At 39.2% G+C, this 17,949-nt stretch overlaps 1 protein-coding gene across 3 annotated transcripts in view; it reads left to right on the top strand.

The window, feature by feature from the left end:
* Positions 1–14,496, top strand: part of myoz2a (myozenin 2a) — a 28,017-nt gene extending 13,521 nt beyond the window's left edge. Inside the window, exons 3-7 of one of the 3 annotated variants that reach the window (XR_013818571.1) lie at positions 1,410–1,576; positions 1,703–1,808; positions 8,349–8,532; positions 12,060–13,579; positions 13,873–14,496. Coding sequence is in view for 2 of the 3 variants with exons in the window: in XM_079844490.1 (XP_079700616.1) it covers positions 1,410–1,576; positions 1,703–1,808; positions 8,349–8,532; positions 12,060–12,306 (704 nt within the window). In the remaining variant the exon portion in view is untranslated. Of the gene's footprint in view, positions 1–1,409; positions 1,577–1,702; positions 1,809–8,348; positions 8,533–12,059; positions 13,643–13,872 lie in introns of those variants that run through there. The other 2 variants (XM_079844490.1, XM_079844491.1) reach the window with 2 other exon arrangements.
* The last annotated feature ends 3,453 nt before the right edge of the window (positions 14,497–17,949 follow it).

The raw sequence follows: 17,949 nt of genomic DNA, 5'->3' as shown, positions 1-17,949 counted from the left end.
TCAGTCTTTCAGTTTTTTCAGTTTTTCAGTCGATTTTTTTTCCTGGTTCTTGACGGACAAACCAATTTGTCAGATGTCCTTATATACATAGGCTATATGTCTTGCCACTCTTGGGCAAACAGGTCTTATCCTTAATTATTACAATTTTAGCCTGAATCATTTGTAAGCTAGATTTATGCCTATTTTTTCACATCTTCGTGGCACACCACAATGATTTCCGTCATCTCATGTGTTAATATTTTTTTAGTGTAACAATTTATGATTTGCAAAAATAACTGTTGCATCTGTGTAGATTACATGAGCAAAGTGTATGCGCGTTGTGCACGCTATACATTATGGTCAAGCATGCGCCCTTAAAATAGCATAATGAACAACGCGCAACGCGCCACTGACTTTAGACTAGGTTTGTTCTGGTCAGTGGCGCAATTGTTTAATGGAACAGCAAAATAGCACCAGGGATTGTTTGCGCCGGAACACGCCTCCTTTTTTGCGCTGAACCGCCCAGGGAGCGCAAGTTCATTCACTAGTTTAGCGACGTGCTTCTGTGGAGGGAAAAGCGCGCTTTGCGCGGGTGCAAAATAGGAATGACACATGCGTCGGTGTACAAAGTCAATTGCGCTGGGTGCAAGATAGGGCCCACAGTCTGTATATGTTTTTTTACTGTTAGTTGTATGAGTGTTTTTGTGGAATTTGCTGTGTATTTTAATGATAATGCAACGGAGATAGAGAGCTTGTGAATGAGATGTTAATGTGCACTTATGCTTTGTTTGTTCTGCTCTTACAGTGATTTTGTTTGGAATGAAAAAGGACGCAATTAACTTTATAAACCATCAGTAAAGTTTGGCCATCATTCGAACGGATTAATGATTCGGGCTACATTCTGTGTCCAAAAACTACTTGGGATAATGTTCTCAAACTGACAGCTGTCATTGTCAGAGAGTTAGCAACTCTGTTTGTTTGTCCGAGTTAGCAACAGTAACTAAGGGGGGTGGGGCTTACCTATAGGTCAATTGCATATTTCATTTAAGTGACATGTGAAGGTTAAGTATGGTAACCCATAGCCTACTCCGAATTTGAAACCCATCCAAGTTAGAGCACATACATTAGGAGTAGTGAGTAGTGAACACAGACACACACACTGCAACTGTGGACACACATACCCGGAACAGTGGGAAGCCATTTTTTTGCTGTGTGGCCCAGGGAGTCTTTGGGGCTTAGGTGCCTTGCTCAAGGGCACCTCAGTCATTTCCTGCCGGGATTGAGAATCGAAGCCACAACCTTCGGGTTACCAGTCTGACTCTCTAACCATTAGGCCATGACTGCCCATTATCAACCATTAGCCCAACTGCCCATTTTCAAAATGTTATTGTGTTGACTTATATTGTAAACTTTTTACTCTTTTTCCACAGAAGCAGAGATGGATCTAGGGAAGAAAGTTAGCGCACCAAAGGAGATCATGTTGGAGGAACTTTCCTTAGCATCAAACAGGGGCTCCCGTCTCTTTAAGATGCGTCAGAAGCGCTCAGAGAAATACACTTTTGAAAGCATTCAGAATGAAGCCAACACACAGCACAGTGTAAGTGTCATTTGCTACATAGAACACAGAGTCTGTGGTCCAAAAGCACAGACTGTCGGTGTGTGGCTATATATAATCCAAATAACCAAAATTCTCATAGTGATCATTCCATTTTTCTTTTTTCAGATTGATGCCATTTCTCTGGGCCCAAGTGCTGAAATTTTAAGTCATGAAAATTGTCTTGGCATTGACCAGGCACACAATACACTCAACCCTGAGACTTTGGCCCCAGGTTTGTCCATAGCAATTTCTTTTTTTAGGGGTCCAAGGACCAAATATTTTGGATCCTACTGTACTTATACTGTTTTCAACCCTGCTTCTAGAGACCCAGGCTGAATCCAAAATCGCCCCCTAAACCCTCAATCACTACCCCTTACGTTACTTAGTCCACTGTATCAACGTACATCAACTGTATACTCGTTATTGCGGTGCAATGTGGGATTAAATGAGAGCACTCAATAACACCCACTATGGTTTCGGACACCACTACAAATGGCTGTCCCCTCAAATAATCCCCTATATGAGGGTATAGGGGGCGATATCAAATTCAGCCCCACTGTCCTGCAAAGTTTATATCCAACCTGCTTCAGCACACCTGAATTTCACACCAATGTGACTTTCATGTGATCCTGAACAGCTTGATGAGCTGATTCAGGTGTGTTTGAGGGTTGAAGAACTCTACCCTAAAGTGTCTGGGCATCAGTAGAGACATCAAGTCGTAGAGACATTAACCTTTGTTGGGATGGTTCCAAATATCTTTAACCATGTAAGTAATAATTACTTACACTTACGATCACATCTGCAATAAATGACAACTGATCAAACAGAACTGAGAGTATAAATATAGAGGGAACGTAATCAAGTATAAAATAGAAAAGATGTAGAGCTAACCAAGGAAACTAACTAGGAACTCAGGCAGGTAAAACAGAAACAAAACACATAGAAACCCAAACCAAAACAGACTACACATGCCATTACAAACCCTCTCGGAAGGTGGATCACCTCATTGTAATAAACGGTCCAACTGAGGAGGGCTCTGGAGGAGGACGTGGAACAGGAGAGTAACGTAACCAGTCAGGGGCAGGCAGAACAGTCCATGGGGGAGTGGAGTAAGGGAGGAGCTGTCAGCAGGAGTAGCCAGGCAGAACAAGAGCGCAGCCAGGAAGATAGCCCGCAGCAGTGTCGACGGAGGGAGCAGCCATGGTGGAGACTTGACTGATGACACCAGACCACACTGATGGTCCTGGAGGCCGAGATGGATCCGGACGAGTGTCCAAGGTGGAGTCAGGATGCCTGAGGATGGAGGCGGAGTTGGTGGGACAGAGGACCGAGGTGTAGCTGGAAGGTATGGTGGAGCCAGACAGAGATGTAGGGGTTGAAAGACGTGCAGTGGATGACTCAAAAGTGGCGCAGGCAAGGTGACGCTTGACTAAGGTGGAGCCAGAGGGATGAGGGAGCCTGGAGGTGCATCAAGGAGCCAAGGGAGAGAGGAGCCAAGGCGCAGCCAACAGGTTGATGGACCAAGGTGGAGTGGCGGGATCAACGGATGTAGGCAGTGTTAGAAGAGAAGCCAAGGGGCTGAAGAGAACCAGCAGAGCCAGGGCTGATGGACTGGCTGAGTTTGGAAGAGGAGGCTGGTTGGGATCTCAGGAGAAACAAGAGACTTTGTGCTCGACAGGACAAACAGGAAAATCCTCCTCTTCCAAATCAAAATAATTTCCAGAGGTCAGGCATAACTCTTCCACAGCGGCGAGGGTGGGAGAAGGGCTTCCCACCATGCCCTTGAACTCCAAAAGCGACCCTACAGGGACTGACGTTGTAGCCGGCTCACGCACCTGGTCAGACTTGGTGTGACTCGGGCTCCGGGGCAATGATTTGCTCAGTCCTGTTTCTTACTGGCTCGTGCGTTGCGGCATGCTCGGTTTCACTGTCTGCGTTGGGCTCTAGCAACATCTCTGTGCAGCTCAGAGTTGGCTGGCTGGGCTCTGGATGAGGAGCGGGGCTGGTAATGTCCGCAAGGGCCGATGGTAAACGCTGATCCATTGTTTACCAGGACCCACACCAGGCAGGCGTGTTTTTGTCTCCTCACTCAGGCTGGTGTAGTAGAAAGTGCACAGAAAATGGTCTGGAAAGTTGGTTTAACATGCCAGATTTTAAAGTCCACAGGTGTGGGTCTCGAGAGACTGCTGCCCCTTTTCCAGGCAGAGCAGCTGGACTGCCGGCAAGTCCATTATACTCATTTCGAGGGTCTGTTATTCTGTTACATTAGCGCACAAGTGTTGAGCGTACAACAAAGGAGTACAGGGAAAATCCACAATGGGAAAACTTTAATAATAACAGTAATAATTTCTCAAACACACTTACGATCACATTGACAACTTATCAAACATAACTTAAAGAATAAATTCACAGGGAACATAATGAAGGATACAACAGAACAGGTGTAAAGCTAATTAATGCCAAGGAAACTACTTTTTTTACTCTGGTAAAACGGTAACAGAACACAGAAACCAAAACCAAGACAGACTACAAATGAAAATTTATCTAAACTTTCTGATGTATTTTCCTGTTAAATACTGCACATTACATCTTTTACGTCTTGAGCATATAATTCCTGTGTGAACAGTGGCCGTAGTGCTCCAACAGGAAGCTTGTTAAGTGTTTCCTGTGTCCTTTAAGTGGTGGCACAGAGCCGCAGCTGTCCACGATAACATCTTAAACAGATCCTATCCTTATAACTCCCATGGCCTGATCTAGCCTTGGGGCTTGGCCACCCTTCCTAGATTGGTGAATGAGCACACATTTACTGTACGTCCTGCTATTTTAGTGTCTTTGAGGCTTCATTTGGATTGGGAGGGGATGATATGAAGACCGGCCGATGCATTTTTGATTATAAATAAACAAGATTAATATCAAACCTAGGGCCAGATTTACTAACAGCTTGCATCAGCGCAAACCCTCTTTTGCTGTTAAAAACCTACTTTCAAGATTTACTAAGGGCGCACAGTGGAAAATTTGGAGGAGAGTATTTAAATAAATTATGCAAGGTGATTTACTAAGGTTTACGCTCATCAATTTACTGGTATTTTGGGGCATTATTTAGCGCCAAAAAAAAAGTTCTCATAATATCAAAATCGATCTTATTTACCATGTTAGCATACATCACAGGTCTTAGGGTGAACAATTAATCTGTGCAAGTTAATACACAGAAAAAAATTGTTTGCCGTGGTAATCTCTAATCAAAATCTGAAAAGTAACTTCCGGTCTGGAACAGCGTTCCCTTTCGGATGACGGCAATTTGACGGCTTGGGTTTGAATATCCTTAACCACTCCTTTCCAGCCGTCTACTATGAGCGAGAGATGGAGAGGAGGAGCGCTGAAGTAAAACCCTGCCCTCTATTCAATATTCCGTTTCACTTGGAAATACGTCACTAGCCCAGCTCCGCCCTCCGCCCTCCTACGTACTATGTACAAAACCAAAACCAAAAATTATGTCTGCACAATTTGGCATGTTTCATTACATTATCACAAAACAAACAATTGTCTCCAAGTACAACAATGCAATATGCTTACAAAATCTTAAACAATTTTATATTTAAATAAAGGGTAAAGATGTACATTTGCCTATAGGCTGGACCTCACTTTTGGCACCTAATGTTTACGTAATATTAGTTGGTATAATTTACTGTTAGACCAAATCTGAACTTGATTAAGCATGGCATATTTGGGGAGTGACGGGAAAGGAAGAAAGGAATTTTGTCTAAAATATTGCATAAACACCATCTTTCAACATTTTTGAGTGAATTACTTTTTCTGCGCCACTAGCCAGCAAGCATAAATTGCCTCCTAATGAGAAATGTTTCATATCTCATCAGTGTCTTGATGTGTCAGTGCACTGCCCCATGAAAACAGTCTAAAAACGAACCCCCTCCTGCTGTTATTATCATTTCTCTGAGGCCCGTTGAACTGCCCAGACCCTCAGCTCTGAAATATGCAGGGTTTTTTTTGCTGCTTCCTTGAGGCCAGTAAACTCAGGAAGGAGATTGTCCACAGTATGAGGGTGATATGTGACAGAACACCCACATTACATAACTGTTTTGGGCTTGCTGGCCCTGCCAGTGAACAGCAATTTGAGGTATACTCTTTTTGAAGGGTCCCCCTCCGTCCCTCCACAGCATGCTTTAGAACTTTTGAAGCCTTTTACTGCAGATTAAATTATGACCAGACAGTAATATATCACTGCAGAAGCTGACAATACACTAGCAGTAGCTAACAGAGTGTGCTAGCAGTCCATACAGCATAACAATAACCTAAAGGTACTGTAGCATAGCAATAAGCTAAAGAGATAAATCCTAAGAAAATGTAGTAATATTCCCTTTTTCACTTCCCTTGAGAAAAAGATGTGGGCTTATTTGTATTGAATGTGCACTTTAGTGTACTTCAAATCTGAAAACTTATGCAGATAATATAATATTAATAAAATAAAATGAGTCTTAGGTGGCTCAGGAGACTTAGTTGTGATTGCAGCCACAAGCGACTGGGAACAAACACACTTGAAGACTTCTGAGGCAGTGTAACAGTTTATTGGTCTACAGCAAAATAGCGCAAGCTTTAGTGAGAACTAAACAAATACTTTTTTAAAAGATTATTGCTATAGTAGTAATTTCTCACTATAAATTACATCAGAAGTGGAAAACGTTGGTCAAAAACATACATTTACACACAAACTGACCAGCAAACGCAACTTTTGGACGCCATCTTTATTTCTAGCTCAGCTGTCACAGAATGGAACACACAGACAGGATTTTGGGATATCAAAGACAGCGAAGGAGACATTTGTGCTACCTTCAAAACTCGATCAGATGAAGGTCTCTCAGGAGGCAGTAAGTGAAGCTAACTTTAGATTCAGACGTGCCTTGATGCCTTCCTACCTTGAAATGTGTACTCTGAAGGCAGTATTTTCCAGGTTTCGGACGCAGCCCATGTGTCTCCTTGACCTATAGGTGTCACTGTATGGCAAGCCGTTTTAGCATTAAATTTTCCCAGTATTACTCATAGTAATTGTATTTTTTCTACAATTCAGTTTGAGAGCTCTGCAATTCAATTGTTATTAGTAACAGTTGCGATTAGAGAGCTCTGCAATTGCATTCTTACCAGTAACAATTCAATTAGAAATCTCTACAAATGTTTTCATTGATATAATGCACATTTTTCTTCTCCTATCATGTGCTTTGTCTTGATCTGCCACTTTATTTTCACTTGAGCACATAACCAAAGTTAAAGTGCATTATGATATTTGCAGATTCCTTGTTGCATCTGAAATTGGTTGTTTGTCATGCGTTTTAATGTATTATATTTTCTAAAGGTGTGTTCAATGAATAGATAAGTAGCACAGACAAGGTTTAAGTCCAAGACTAAAATGTTTGTGCTGTTTTAACTGAAAGCAACTTGAAAGCAAATGCACACCAGTAATGTTTTTTTAAGACAGATTTATAAAAGCTACTTAAATTGCCAAATTGAACTAAGGCCTAATCCTGGCTTAGTCTAAGCCCTGTCTGTGAAACCGGGCCATAATGTATTACCATGGTTACAATTATTTAGTCCCTCCAGAAAAACACAATCATGCGATCGCATGATTTAATGCATAATCAGCCAAAGTCCGCATATTAATGCGGGGGCCGTATTTTTTCAAATACGCCACACTTTCGCCGCATAAATTGCCTATTTCCGCGTGCAAAATATGCGGGGCTAGCATGATTTCATAATCCCCGCATTTTCGTTGCAAAAAAGTCATATATATTAGCAGAAAGTTGAAAAATGTTTGTTTACTTCACACAAGAGCCGCCATTTCCCCCTATTGCCATGGGAACGTTTTGAAGTGACATAATTACCCGACGCGAACGTCATCGAAAAGCTGCAAACCCCATGGTGAAACCATAGATATCGGTGAAACCATGATGAAGCCCGCAAATTCCCATTCCCATGCCAACAAAAATAGCAGCAAAAGACCGCGCAAAGCCGTTTCCCAGTGTGTTGACCGATTTCAAAACACAGCATCAAGAAGCTTCGAAGCGTTATGAATCAGTGAGTCGATTCAGCGGTTCGGATCGTTATGAATCAGTGAGTCGATTCAGCGGTTTGGAGCATTATGAATCAGTGAGTCGATTCAGCGGTTCGGAGCGTTATGAATCAGTGAGTCGATTCAGCTGTTTGGAGCATTATGAATCAGTGAGTCGATTCAGTGGTTCGGAGCGTTATGAATCAGTGAGTCGATTCAGCGGTTTGGAGCGTTATGAATCAGTGAGTTATTAAGGTCTTCAATAAAACAAGATGAGAACTTAAATATTCCCAGCACTTTCTGTGATGTAGTGCCTTTTTTCTCTTTTTCATCAAACCGCAGTTTTTGCAAGATCCCGCAATTTCATAGCATAAAATTGCATAAATATCCTGCATTTTCCATCGCATTTTTTAAGAAAACGTGCCGCATAATCAAGGATTTTTGCCCGCAACAATAAAAAAAAAAAGCCGCATTTTTCTGGAAGGACTGATTATTAATGAGATCTTAAGTGCATTATAAGGCATACTTAATGCATTATTTAAAATAAAAAACGCATTAAACTTCTTTAATTATGCATTATATATAAATGCTTTAAGTGAAGTGTTACCATGTTTTTCTTTATCAGCAGTTTTTTGTCATTCAGCATGTCTTGTAAATGTTTTTGGTTCATGGCCCGCCTTATGGTCAAATAAAGTTTTTCCATGCTTTCAATAGGCTATGGTGGTCCCTTGAAGGATGTTCCAGCAGAGAAGTTCAACTGTACAGCAATGCCCAGATCCTACCAGTCCCCCTGGGAGCAGGCCCTCATTAGTGACCCCTCTCTGGCCGAAACGCTGGTCGCCCGCATGCCTGAACCTGAAAGCAGACATGAGATACCTCAATACAAGAGCTTTAACAGGTTTGTGCTATACTCAAAACTTGTAAGAAGTGTAAATAAACGTAGATATTTTAAAATTATATAAATTAATTTAGTTTAATTAATTAAAATTAATTAAAATTATTGGACTAACTGTGTTTCATTCATCTGTGCATAATATTCAAAGGAAAAAATTTATAAATACGCTTCAGACCAGTGTTATATTCGTATAATTTAAATACTTTTTATAGTATGTATTAATATTTTGAGTTAGCTTTTTTTCAGCTTTATAATTTTTTTCATGTGTTTTTGTAATTTTTTTATTATTTTTAAATTCTATTTATATTTCGGTTTTATTTATTTTAGTACATTACTTTAACTTATTTTATTTCAGTTAGTTTCCAAAAAATGATTTATAATTTTCATTAATGAATAAATATTAATGAATATTTATTTGATCTAGTATTTGTATTTTTTATTATTTCAGCTTTATTTCACTTATTAAAAATACTATATAATACTTATAGGTTTAGGGGTTGTTTACACCAGGGGATTTCAAAATGTATGATGCCAAGGACCCCCAAATATGATTAAACTTTTATGAGGGACCCCCTTCTTAAAATCATCTATATATATTTTTATGTATGAAAAAACATTTAAACTGTTAGATAAATAGTAAGTGTGACATTGTAAAAACAATATTTTGTTATCCAAACTTATGGCTATACGTAATGTTGAATGTATAAACCTGAAGAAGAACATTTTCAATTAAAAACTATTTGTATAAGCAATTTTTACACTATAAATGTATGTAAGCAGCATATGTACTGCGTTAAGAAAACTGCCTTACATCCCCAGTGAGCAAGATAAAGGGGACTATAGAAAGATACAAAGCAAACATATACAATTCTGGAAAGTACGTATACGCCAAGAAAGGAGAGGAAATTTAGAAATGAAACAGAATGTTCGGTAGTCTTTTTATCCTCTGAAATTTTCTGGGGACCCTTTGGAACCTTCTGGTGGACCCCTGGGGACCCTAGTTTGAAAACCCCTAGTTTACACGACACCATTTTCATGCCAAAAAGTGTTTTATGCATTTTGGCCATTCATACACGACAACAGCGTTTTGGGGGCCAAAAAAACTTTTAAAACTTTTAAAACCGGGTTTCAAAGTACACGTTTTTGAAAACGCCACCTTTATCGTCTCCATGTAAACTACAACAATGTGAATTTGTGAAAATGGTGACATCATGCGCATTATGTGTTCAGTCTATAGGTGCGTAGTTTCTTTAAGTGCTATCAAAATTACCACGTTAACACATGCAATTCATTTTTTCAGTTTTTACATAAATACTGCAGCATCCGTTTTTTCTGTCATGCTTGGGCTAGCATTACATTATATGATCATGCTCTTATTCATGCAAATGCTTTTAGAGCACAACGAATCAAGAACGCACTGTCTGTGAAGGTCCTTCACACGACGCATAGAAAGATGCGCAACAGTATCAAGTTCTCTTTCGTGCTTGAACAAACAATAACACACTGAATTATGACAAAATGCGCATTTTGTCAAGTATTCGCATAAGAGCAGTCTTAAATTAGTTAAATAACGTCTTACATGAACTTAAAGGGATACTTCAGCAATTAGCATTAAGCTTTGTATCAGTAGAAACCCAGTAGTATATTCGATTGATCGTTCGATTGATCGTGATTAGCATTAAGCTTTGTATCAGTAGAAACCCAGTGGTATATTCGATTGATCGTGCTCCCCCCCCCCCCCCCCCCCATATCCCCCTGAGACGAGAGATTTATTTATTTTATGTCTGGGAAAAAAGCTAGCCTAGAAATCTAGACGCACCCTAGCGGTAGCAAATCTAATTTGCAGCCAGGGTCATCTAGCAACTCTCCGTTGGTTTGCGAGCTGGAAAAACCAAACTCTGGTCAGGCCAATCACATTGTGTATAGAGTTGGTGGGCGGGCTTAACATAATGACGGCAGAGTTATGACGGTTCTGCGTGCTACTTGTAAACAAAGAAGCTGGCGAACCGTGGTCTTTCGAATCGGATTTGGCCGTGACTCTGGAAGACTTGGAGTTAAGCTTTTCCTTGAGAAAAGAACAAAGAATGGCACTGAAGTCATTCTTAAGAAAAGAAGATGTGTTCAAATTTTTGCCCACCGGATACGGCAAAAGTTTAATCTATCAACTAGCTCCGCTTCACCTTCTTCGTTGCTCTGGTTGGCTGTAGCGCTATCTTGCGTGCAGAGAGAATTTGAAAGACAACCGTTTATCCTGCCCCTCGGATTGAGCCCTGACAATGGTGTGTTCCCAGAGCCAACAGTTGGGTCTGGCTTGTCAGGCTAGAAAAAAGCCTCTGATGATACAAATATGATGATATTTGTTGATACATTTGCGTCATCGAGGCTTTTTTTGGCCAGAGGCTAGAGAGTACGGCCAGTAGTAGGAGCTAGTTCTGCATGTTTTTAACTGTTGATCACACCTCTTGTGGTCTGATTGGTTGAAGGACTATCTTGTACAAAGTCATTTGAATTATGCTCGTTGATCACGCCTCTTGTGGTCTGATTGGTTAAAGGACTATCCAATTTCATACAGAGTCATTTGAACTATGCCCGTTGATCACGCCTCTTGTGGTCTGATTGGTTGAAGGACTATCCAATTTCGTACAAAGTCATTTGAATTATGCTCGTTGATCACGCCTCTTGTGGTCTGATTGGTTGAAGGACTATCCAATTTCATAAAGAGTCATTTGAACTATGCCCGTTGATCACACCTCTTGTGCAGTAGAAAACACAGAGCAGACTCCCCAGACTAATGTTCAATCTTAACAAATTGAGCTTGGTCTGGTGATAGCCAGTCTTTAAGTTGTTTCTACATTAATTTGGAGAGTATCTGTAATACTATTTACAATATAAAAATATAAAAAACTCATGTTTTTAATCACAATTAATTACAGAAAAAAAATGTAATTGACGTACTAGTTTCTTTACAAAGTGACCGCCAACTACTGGCCTGACATGAAAAATACCGCGTTTTAGTCGTTTTAACAGATCCGTTGTCATCTGTAAGCGAAAAACACAGTGGAATTTTGTTTCTGTTTTTGGTACATCGTTGTCGTGAAAACGTACCCTTAGTTCCCAATAACATTGCAATAGATCACGCTCAGCTAATTGCACTGGTCCATTCTAATATGTAATGCCCAGTTTTCACAATCCAATCAATTCCTACTTCCCAGGCCCTTTTTCTCTTTGAATATCCACTCGCATATGTAAATATGTCAAATTACAAAAATAAAATGGTGTACAAATGCTGTGCTATGTTGACTTTTAAGTATATGTGTTGGAAACCTGCCTGAACTGTACATAGGAACGTGTTTAATGAGCGGAAAGATGTCATCCAGCAGTTTCTGAATTAGGGTCAGTCAGCAAGATAATCTGATGAAGTGTGTAAAATGTTGCAGAGTTGGTACAGTATATGCTACACTTTTTTGCTGTAAGACTGTTGTCTAACAAAACCACAAAGCTCTCATTAACTGTCACTTTTCTAATCAAAGGGTGGCTATTCCATTTGGTGGCTTCGGCAAGGCACCCAAAGCCCCTGTTAAACCTCTTGATGTGGAACCCGGCCACCCAATTCCAAGTCCCATGGTCGCAGCACCTGCCGGCGTCAAACGGGCCACCTTCAACAGAACAGCCTCAGGCTGGGTTGCTGACAGTGCTCCTCTGATACTTCCCAGCATCCCCCTTGAGCCCATATCATCCATGTCGTACACATTTATCCCAGAGTCAGATGACCTCTGAGCATTATCCTTGTTTTTGTGATATTCATTTTCACTGGAATACACACTACTGGTAAAAAGCTTGGACAAATTTTTAATGTTTATAAATGTTCCTGAAAGAAGTCTGTTATGTCACCAAGGCTGCATTTATTTGATCAAAAATACAGTAATATTGTGAAATTGTATTAAAATTCTATTTTGATATATTGTAAAAAATGATTTTTTCCTTTGATGCAAAGCTGAATTTTCAGCATCATTACTCCAGTCTTTAGTGTCACATGATCCTTCAGAAATCATGCTGATTTACCACTCACAAAACATTTCTTTTTTATTATCAATATCGAAAAAGGTTGTGCTTCTTAATATTTTTGTGGGAACCAGGATATTCTACCATTCCAACGTTTGGGGTAAGTAAGACTAAAAGAAAAAAGGTGAAGAAATTAATTCTTATATCCAGCAAGGATGCATTAAACTGGTCAAAAGTGACAGTAAAGACATTTGTATTGTTACAAGACATTTCTGTTTCAAATAAATGCTGTTCTTTTGTATTTTCTAAGAATCCTAAATGCATTGGTTTCCACAAAAATATGCAGCAGCACAACTGTTGATTTTGACAAATTGATTGAATATAATAAGAACCATTATTAAAAATTGAGTACCAATGATAATTGAGCACCAAATCATCATATTAGGATGATTTCTGAAGGATCATGTAACACTGAAGACTGGAGTAATGATGTTGAAAATTCAGCTTTGCATCACAGGAATAAATTACATTTTAAAATATATTACAGTCGAAAACAGTTATTTTAAATTGTAATAATACTTCACAATATGGTACTGTTTTCACTGTTTGTTTGATCAAATAAATGCAGCCTTGGTTAGCATAAGAGACTTCTTTCAAAAACATAAAAAATCATAATTATTCCAAACTTATAGCCGGTAGTGTGAAACAACTGGAATATAAGTAGACACATATACATAGTAAATTTAGCATACTAAACACTTAAGACACTGAAGTAAGGCAATTATGTGGCATGCAGTGACTGATTTCTGATGGATTATTGGAAATGTCTCCTAATGTTGATCTATACCATTTCGCTAAGCTAATGTAACCCGAAGACTAGAAGAGCTTGCCAATCTGCCCATATAGACCTGTAAATATGTATTTATCAACATTTATTTAAATGATCGAATAAACAAAGCATTCAATGAACTTGTGTTTTCAAAAGTAGCTTTTTGGTATTAAAGGAACACTCCACTTTTTTTGAAAATAGGCTCATTTTCCAACTCCCGTAGAGTTAAACAGTTGAGTTTTACCGTTTTTGAATCCATTCAGCCGATCTCCGGGTCTGGCGGTAGCACTTTTAAGCATAGCTTAGCATAGATCATTGAATCTGATTAGACCGTTAGCATCTCGCTCAAGAATGACTAAAGAGTTTCGATATTTTTTTTAAAACTTGACTCTGCTGTAGTTTTAAATAAGAAAAATATCAAAACTCTTTGTTAATTTTTTTTTAGCGAGATGCTAACGGTCTAATCAGATTCAATGATCTATGCTAAGCTATGCTAAAAGTGCTACAGCCAGACCCGGAGATCAGCTGAGTGGATTCGAAAACGGTAAAACTCAACTGTTTAACTCTAGGGAAGTTGGAAAATGAGTCTATTTTCAAAAAAAAAGTGGAGTGTTCCTTTAACACAACATATTTTCATCATGCACTCGTAGTACATTCGAATCCAGTAGTGCATGTCTATTGTATGCACTGTATGCTTGTGTCATTTTTTTCACTATCAAGGTTAGAGTCTCCGGGGCCGACAAATTGAATCTGTTTTCCTGACGCAGCTGAGATGAGCGATGAGTCTCTTGCCTTTTGTAAGGCTGCTGTCTCTTGCATTCTATCAGACAGCCGCTGATGGGCACAGCACACGTCCATCACAGCTCAACTTCAGCCCGTTTACCCTCAGCTGGGTCTGTGCTTAATAAAAAATAGATGTAATGGCATAAAAGGGAAAGCGAGAAGCAGCTTTGCCATTTTTTCATCACCTACAATGTTCTGGGATACTTGATTCTGATTGGTTGATCACAACCTTCTGCCATCAAATATTTTTGAATAATTGACAAATTTGTGAAACAATTTGTGTGGTGCTAGTTTAATGTTTCTCACATCACTCTGTGGTCTCTTTCACCTCATAAAGTAAAATAACTCAAATTAATATTTCATGAGTATTTATTAATTTGGTAAGCTGTGTAATAAGAGGGATAGCATACAGTCAGCTTGTTATTATGACAAAATAAACCCTTTCCGAGTTTGCTTTGCATTAGACACTAATGCAAAACAAACTCAGAAGGGTTTTATTATATGTACATTATGCACAACAGATTATCGACTTTGCTGTTTCAAACCTGAAAAATTATATATATATTTTATAATTTTTTTAGAAAATGACAGATGGTTTTGCTAGATAAGTTCCTATTCCTGGGCTGGGATCGTGCAGAGGCCTTTGAAGCCCTTCAATGCCCTTTGAAACTGCATTGATTTGGAACTTTAACCATTGGTTGCCATTGAAATATATTATGTGGAGAAAACTCCTGGAATGTTTTCCTAAAAAAAAAACTCATTTCTTTTCATATGAAGAAAGAAAGACATGAACATCTTGGATGAGATGGGGGTGAGTAAAATATCAGGAAATGTTCATTTTGAAGTGAACTAATCCTTTAAGCCTTTAATGATTTTGAGAGAGATCCATCTTTTCACACTGAGGACGATTGAGGGACTCGAACACAACTATTAAAAAAGGTTGAAACATTCACTGATGCTCCAGAAGGAAACACGATGCATTAAGAGCTGGGGGTGAAAACTTTTTGAATTTGAAGATCAAGGTAAATTGTGCTTAATTTGTCTTCCGGGAAACATGTAAGTATCTTCTGTTGCTTTCGAAGGGCAGTACTAAATGAAACAAATTGATATTTAAACAAAATAAGAAAAATCTTCATTCTGTTCAAAAGTTTTCACCCCCCGGCTCTTAATGCATCGTGTTTCCTTATGGAGCATCAGTGAATGTTTGAAACGTTTTTTTAATAGTTGTGTTTGAGTCCCTCAATCGTCCTCAATGTGAAAAGATGGATCTCAAAATCATACAGTCACTGCTGGAGAGGGTTCAAATATGCAAAAGATGCTGGAAACCTAGAATGTGCAGGACCTGGAGGATTTTTATGAAGAACGTTGGTTAATTATGTTTGTTTCACGAGGTTTTTGCTGTCTGTGTGGTTCAGATTTTCTATTTGGTGAGAAAGCATCTGCTAAGAACATGTCTGTTAGAAAAAAAAAGTTTAATGTGGTTCTATATAGAACCCTATAGGGTTCTTGACTTAATTTTAAAGGTACACTATGTAACCTTTTTTTGGTTCAAAATTAACAAAATTTCAGTCAATACATCATTCATTCTTCTCCCCAAACATGTTTTTGTCTCACCCTGATTCGCTATGGTGGGCCTATTATAAAGGCCCTGATATACTTCAAGCAAAGTGTTTTTTCGTTCTTCGTTTAGGGGTAAAAAGAAGTTTGAAATACTTGAGCGGTGATATACTGTTAGCAAACATCTGCTGAGAGCAGAGTTGAGATGAAAATGTAAATTCATCTTTTTAATAAAGCATAAGAAAAGCATCTGATCGTAGCAATGTGGGTATGTTTGTTTCCACAAACTCTGCAACTCGGCACTCCAGTAAAGTCACATCAAGTTTATATTATTGCACTTTATACAACTGATTGCTTAAAATCAAGCAGCTTTACCGTATTAAACATGAAAAACAGTGTCAGTGTCTCGTTTCATCTAAAGTACAACTTTGTTTTCTACTATAAAGCAGCTCTCCAGTGTGTTCGTGTTTTCATTCGTGGACGTCTGACTTCCACAGAATCGTGAGGAGAAATGAACTGGAAAAGATTATCTACGTGAAAGAAGGCGGAGTCTCCGCGTGCACACCTATCTTACGTAATGGCCATGGACCAATGGTAGTACGAAGGTGTTTACCAGCCGAAGCAAACTTTTTGTCAAGCTGTTTCGAACTTCCAAAACAAACTCCAAATGACCTTCGTTTCGGTCTGATTTTGTTCGAAATAACGTCACATCAGTACGTTCTTCAATTTAGTTTGAAGTAAATCGGGGCCTGAAGTGTTTATATTTTAGAACTAGTGGGATGGTATTCAGGGGAAATTGCGCACATACATCCCTCGCCCATGCGTGTCTCGTCATAGAGGAAAGTTGCTCCGGCTACTTTGACGTGTGTATGGTGTGTAAGTGGCACATCGAGCGAGAAAGGTCGACATGGAGTAGCTAAATCTCGAACCTCCAGGGAATCACCCGTTTTAAACAAACACCAAACAGAGGAGAGTCCACTGGCAAAGAGAGAACGTGACAGAGCTTGTAATAAAACAAGAATCAACATTAGCTTGGCTTTTCAGAGATTGCGAGAAGTGAGGGATTCAAAATGTTGTAAAAGTCACACGGAGTTGGGGTTTTTATTACTCAACAGGTAATTAAACAGATAAACTGCCATATGTAGCTCTGTAACAGAGTTCATTGTAAAGCAGTATCTATTGTAAGGTCATTTCATGATCTCTTAAAGGATTAGTTCACTTCAAAATGAACATTTCCTGATATTTTACTCACCCCCATCTCATCCAAGATGTTCATGTCTTTATTTCTTTAGTCGAAAAGAAATAAAAACATTTTGAGGAGAACATTCCGGGATTTTTCTCCATATAATGTATTTCAATGGCAACCTAGTAGTGTTATCCAGCGAAACCATCTGTCATTTTCAAAAAAAAAATTTCAGCGGCTGTGGGCTGATTGGGAGCAGCTGTGACCGATCAGCCGGCGGTGAGGGTGTGCAGGTGTTTTGTGTTGGTTGCCAGGGCGACGCTGATTCCTCCGAGGACGCTCGTCACAATATATATATTATATAATATATTTATATACTTTTTAACCTCAAATGCGCGACATCGGTGTCGTTCTTCTTCACGACGTATGACGTCATCACGTCGGAAAGGTCATGCACGTAACATATATGGAAGTACCGTCTCAATGTTAAAACAAACGTGCAAAGACTAAATAAAATGCCCTTTACAAAAATAAAGGCAAAACAACAATGTCGGACAATTTTAAAGTTGGAGGAGAACATGAGAGAGTTTTTCGGCACTGGGTCGGTACTTTCACCAATGTGATGGCGTCATACGTCGTGAAGAAGAACAACACAGAAGTCGCACATTTGAGGTTAAAAAGTATATACATTTGGTTTTGTTTTGTTTTTTTTATTAGAAAATGACAGATGGTTTTGCTAGATAAGACCTTATTCCTCAGCTGGGATCGTGCAGAGCCTCTGAAGCCCTTCAATGCCCTTTGAGCCCTTCAACTGCATTGATTTGGACCTTCAACCATTGTTTGCAATTGAAATCCATTATGTAGAGAAAAATCCTGGAATGTTTTCCTCAAAAAACTTGAAAGACATGAACATCTTGGATGAGATGGGGTTGAGTAAATTATCAGGAAATGTTAATTTTGAAGAGAACTAATCCTTTAAGCCTAGTAGTGAATGTCTTATGAACAGTAGTAGGATAACGCAGAGCCAAAGGACTCCAAAACAATGTTCTTCCGCAAAATGCATGCA

The sequence above is a fragment of the Gobio gobio genome (assembly GCF_949357685.1).
Source record: "Gobio gobio genome assembly, chromosome: 2".
In the NCBI taxonomy this organism is placed as follows: Eukaryota; Metazoa; Chordata; class Actinopteri; order Cypriniformes; family Gobionidae; genus Gobio; species Gobio gobio.
The sequence above is the reverse complement of the archived record's forward strand: the minus strand, read 5'-3'. Positions and strand labels throughout refer to the sequence as shown.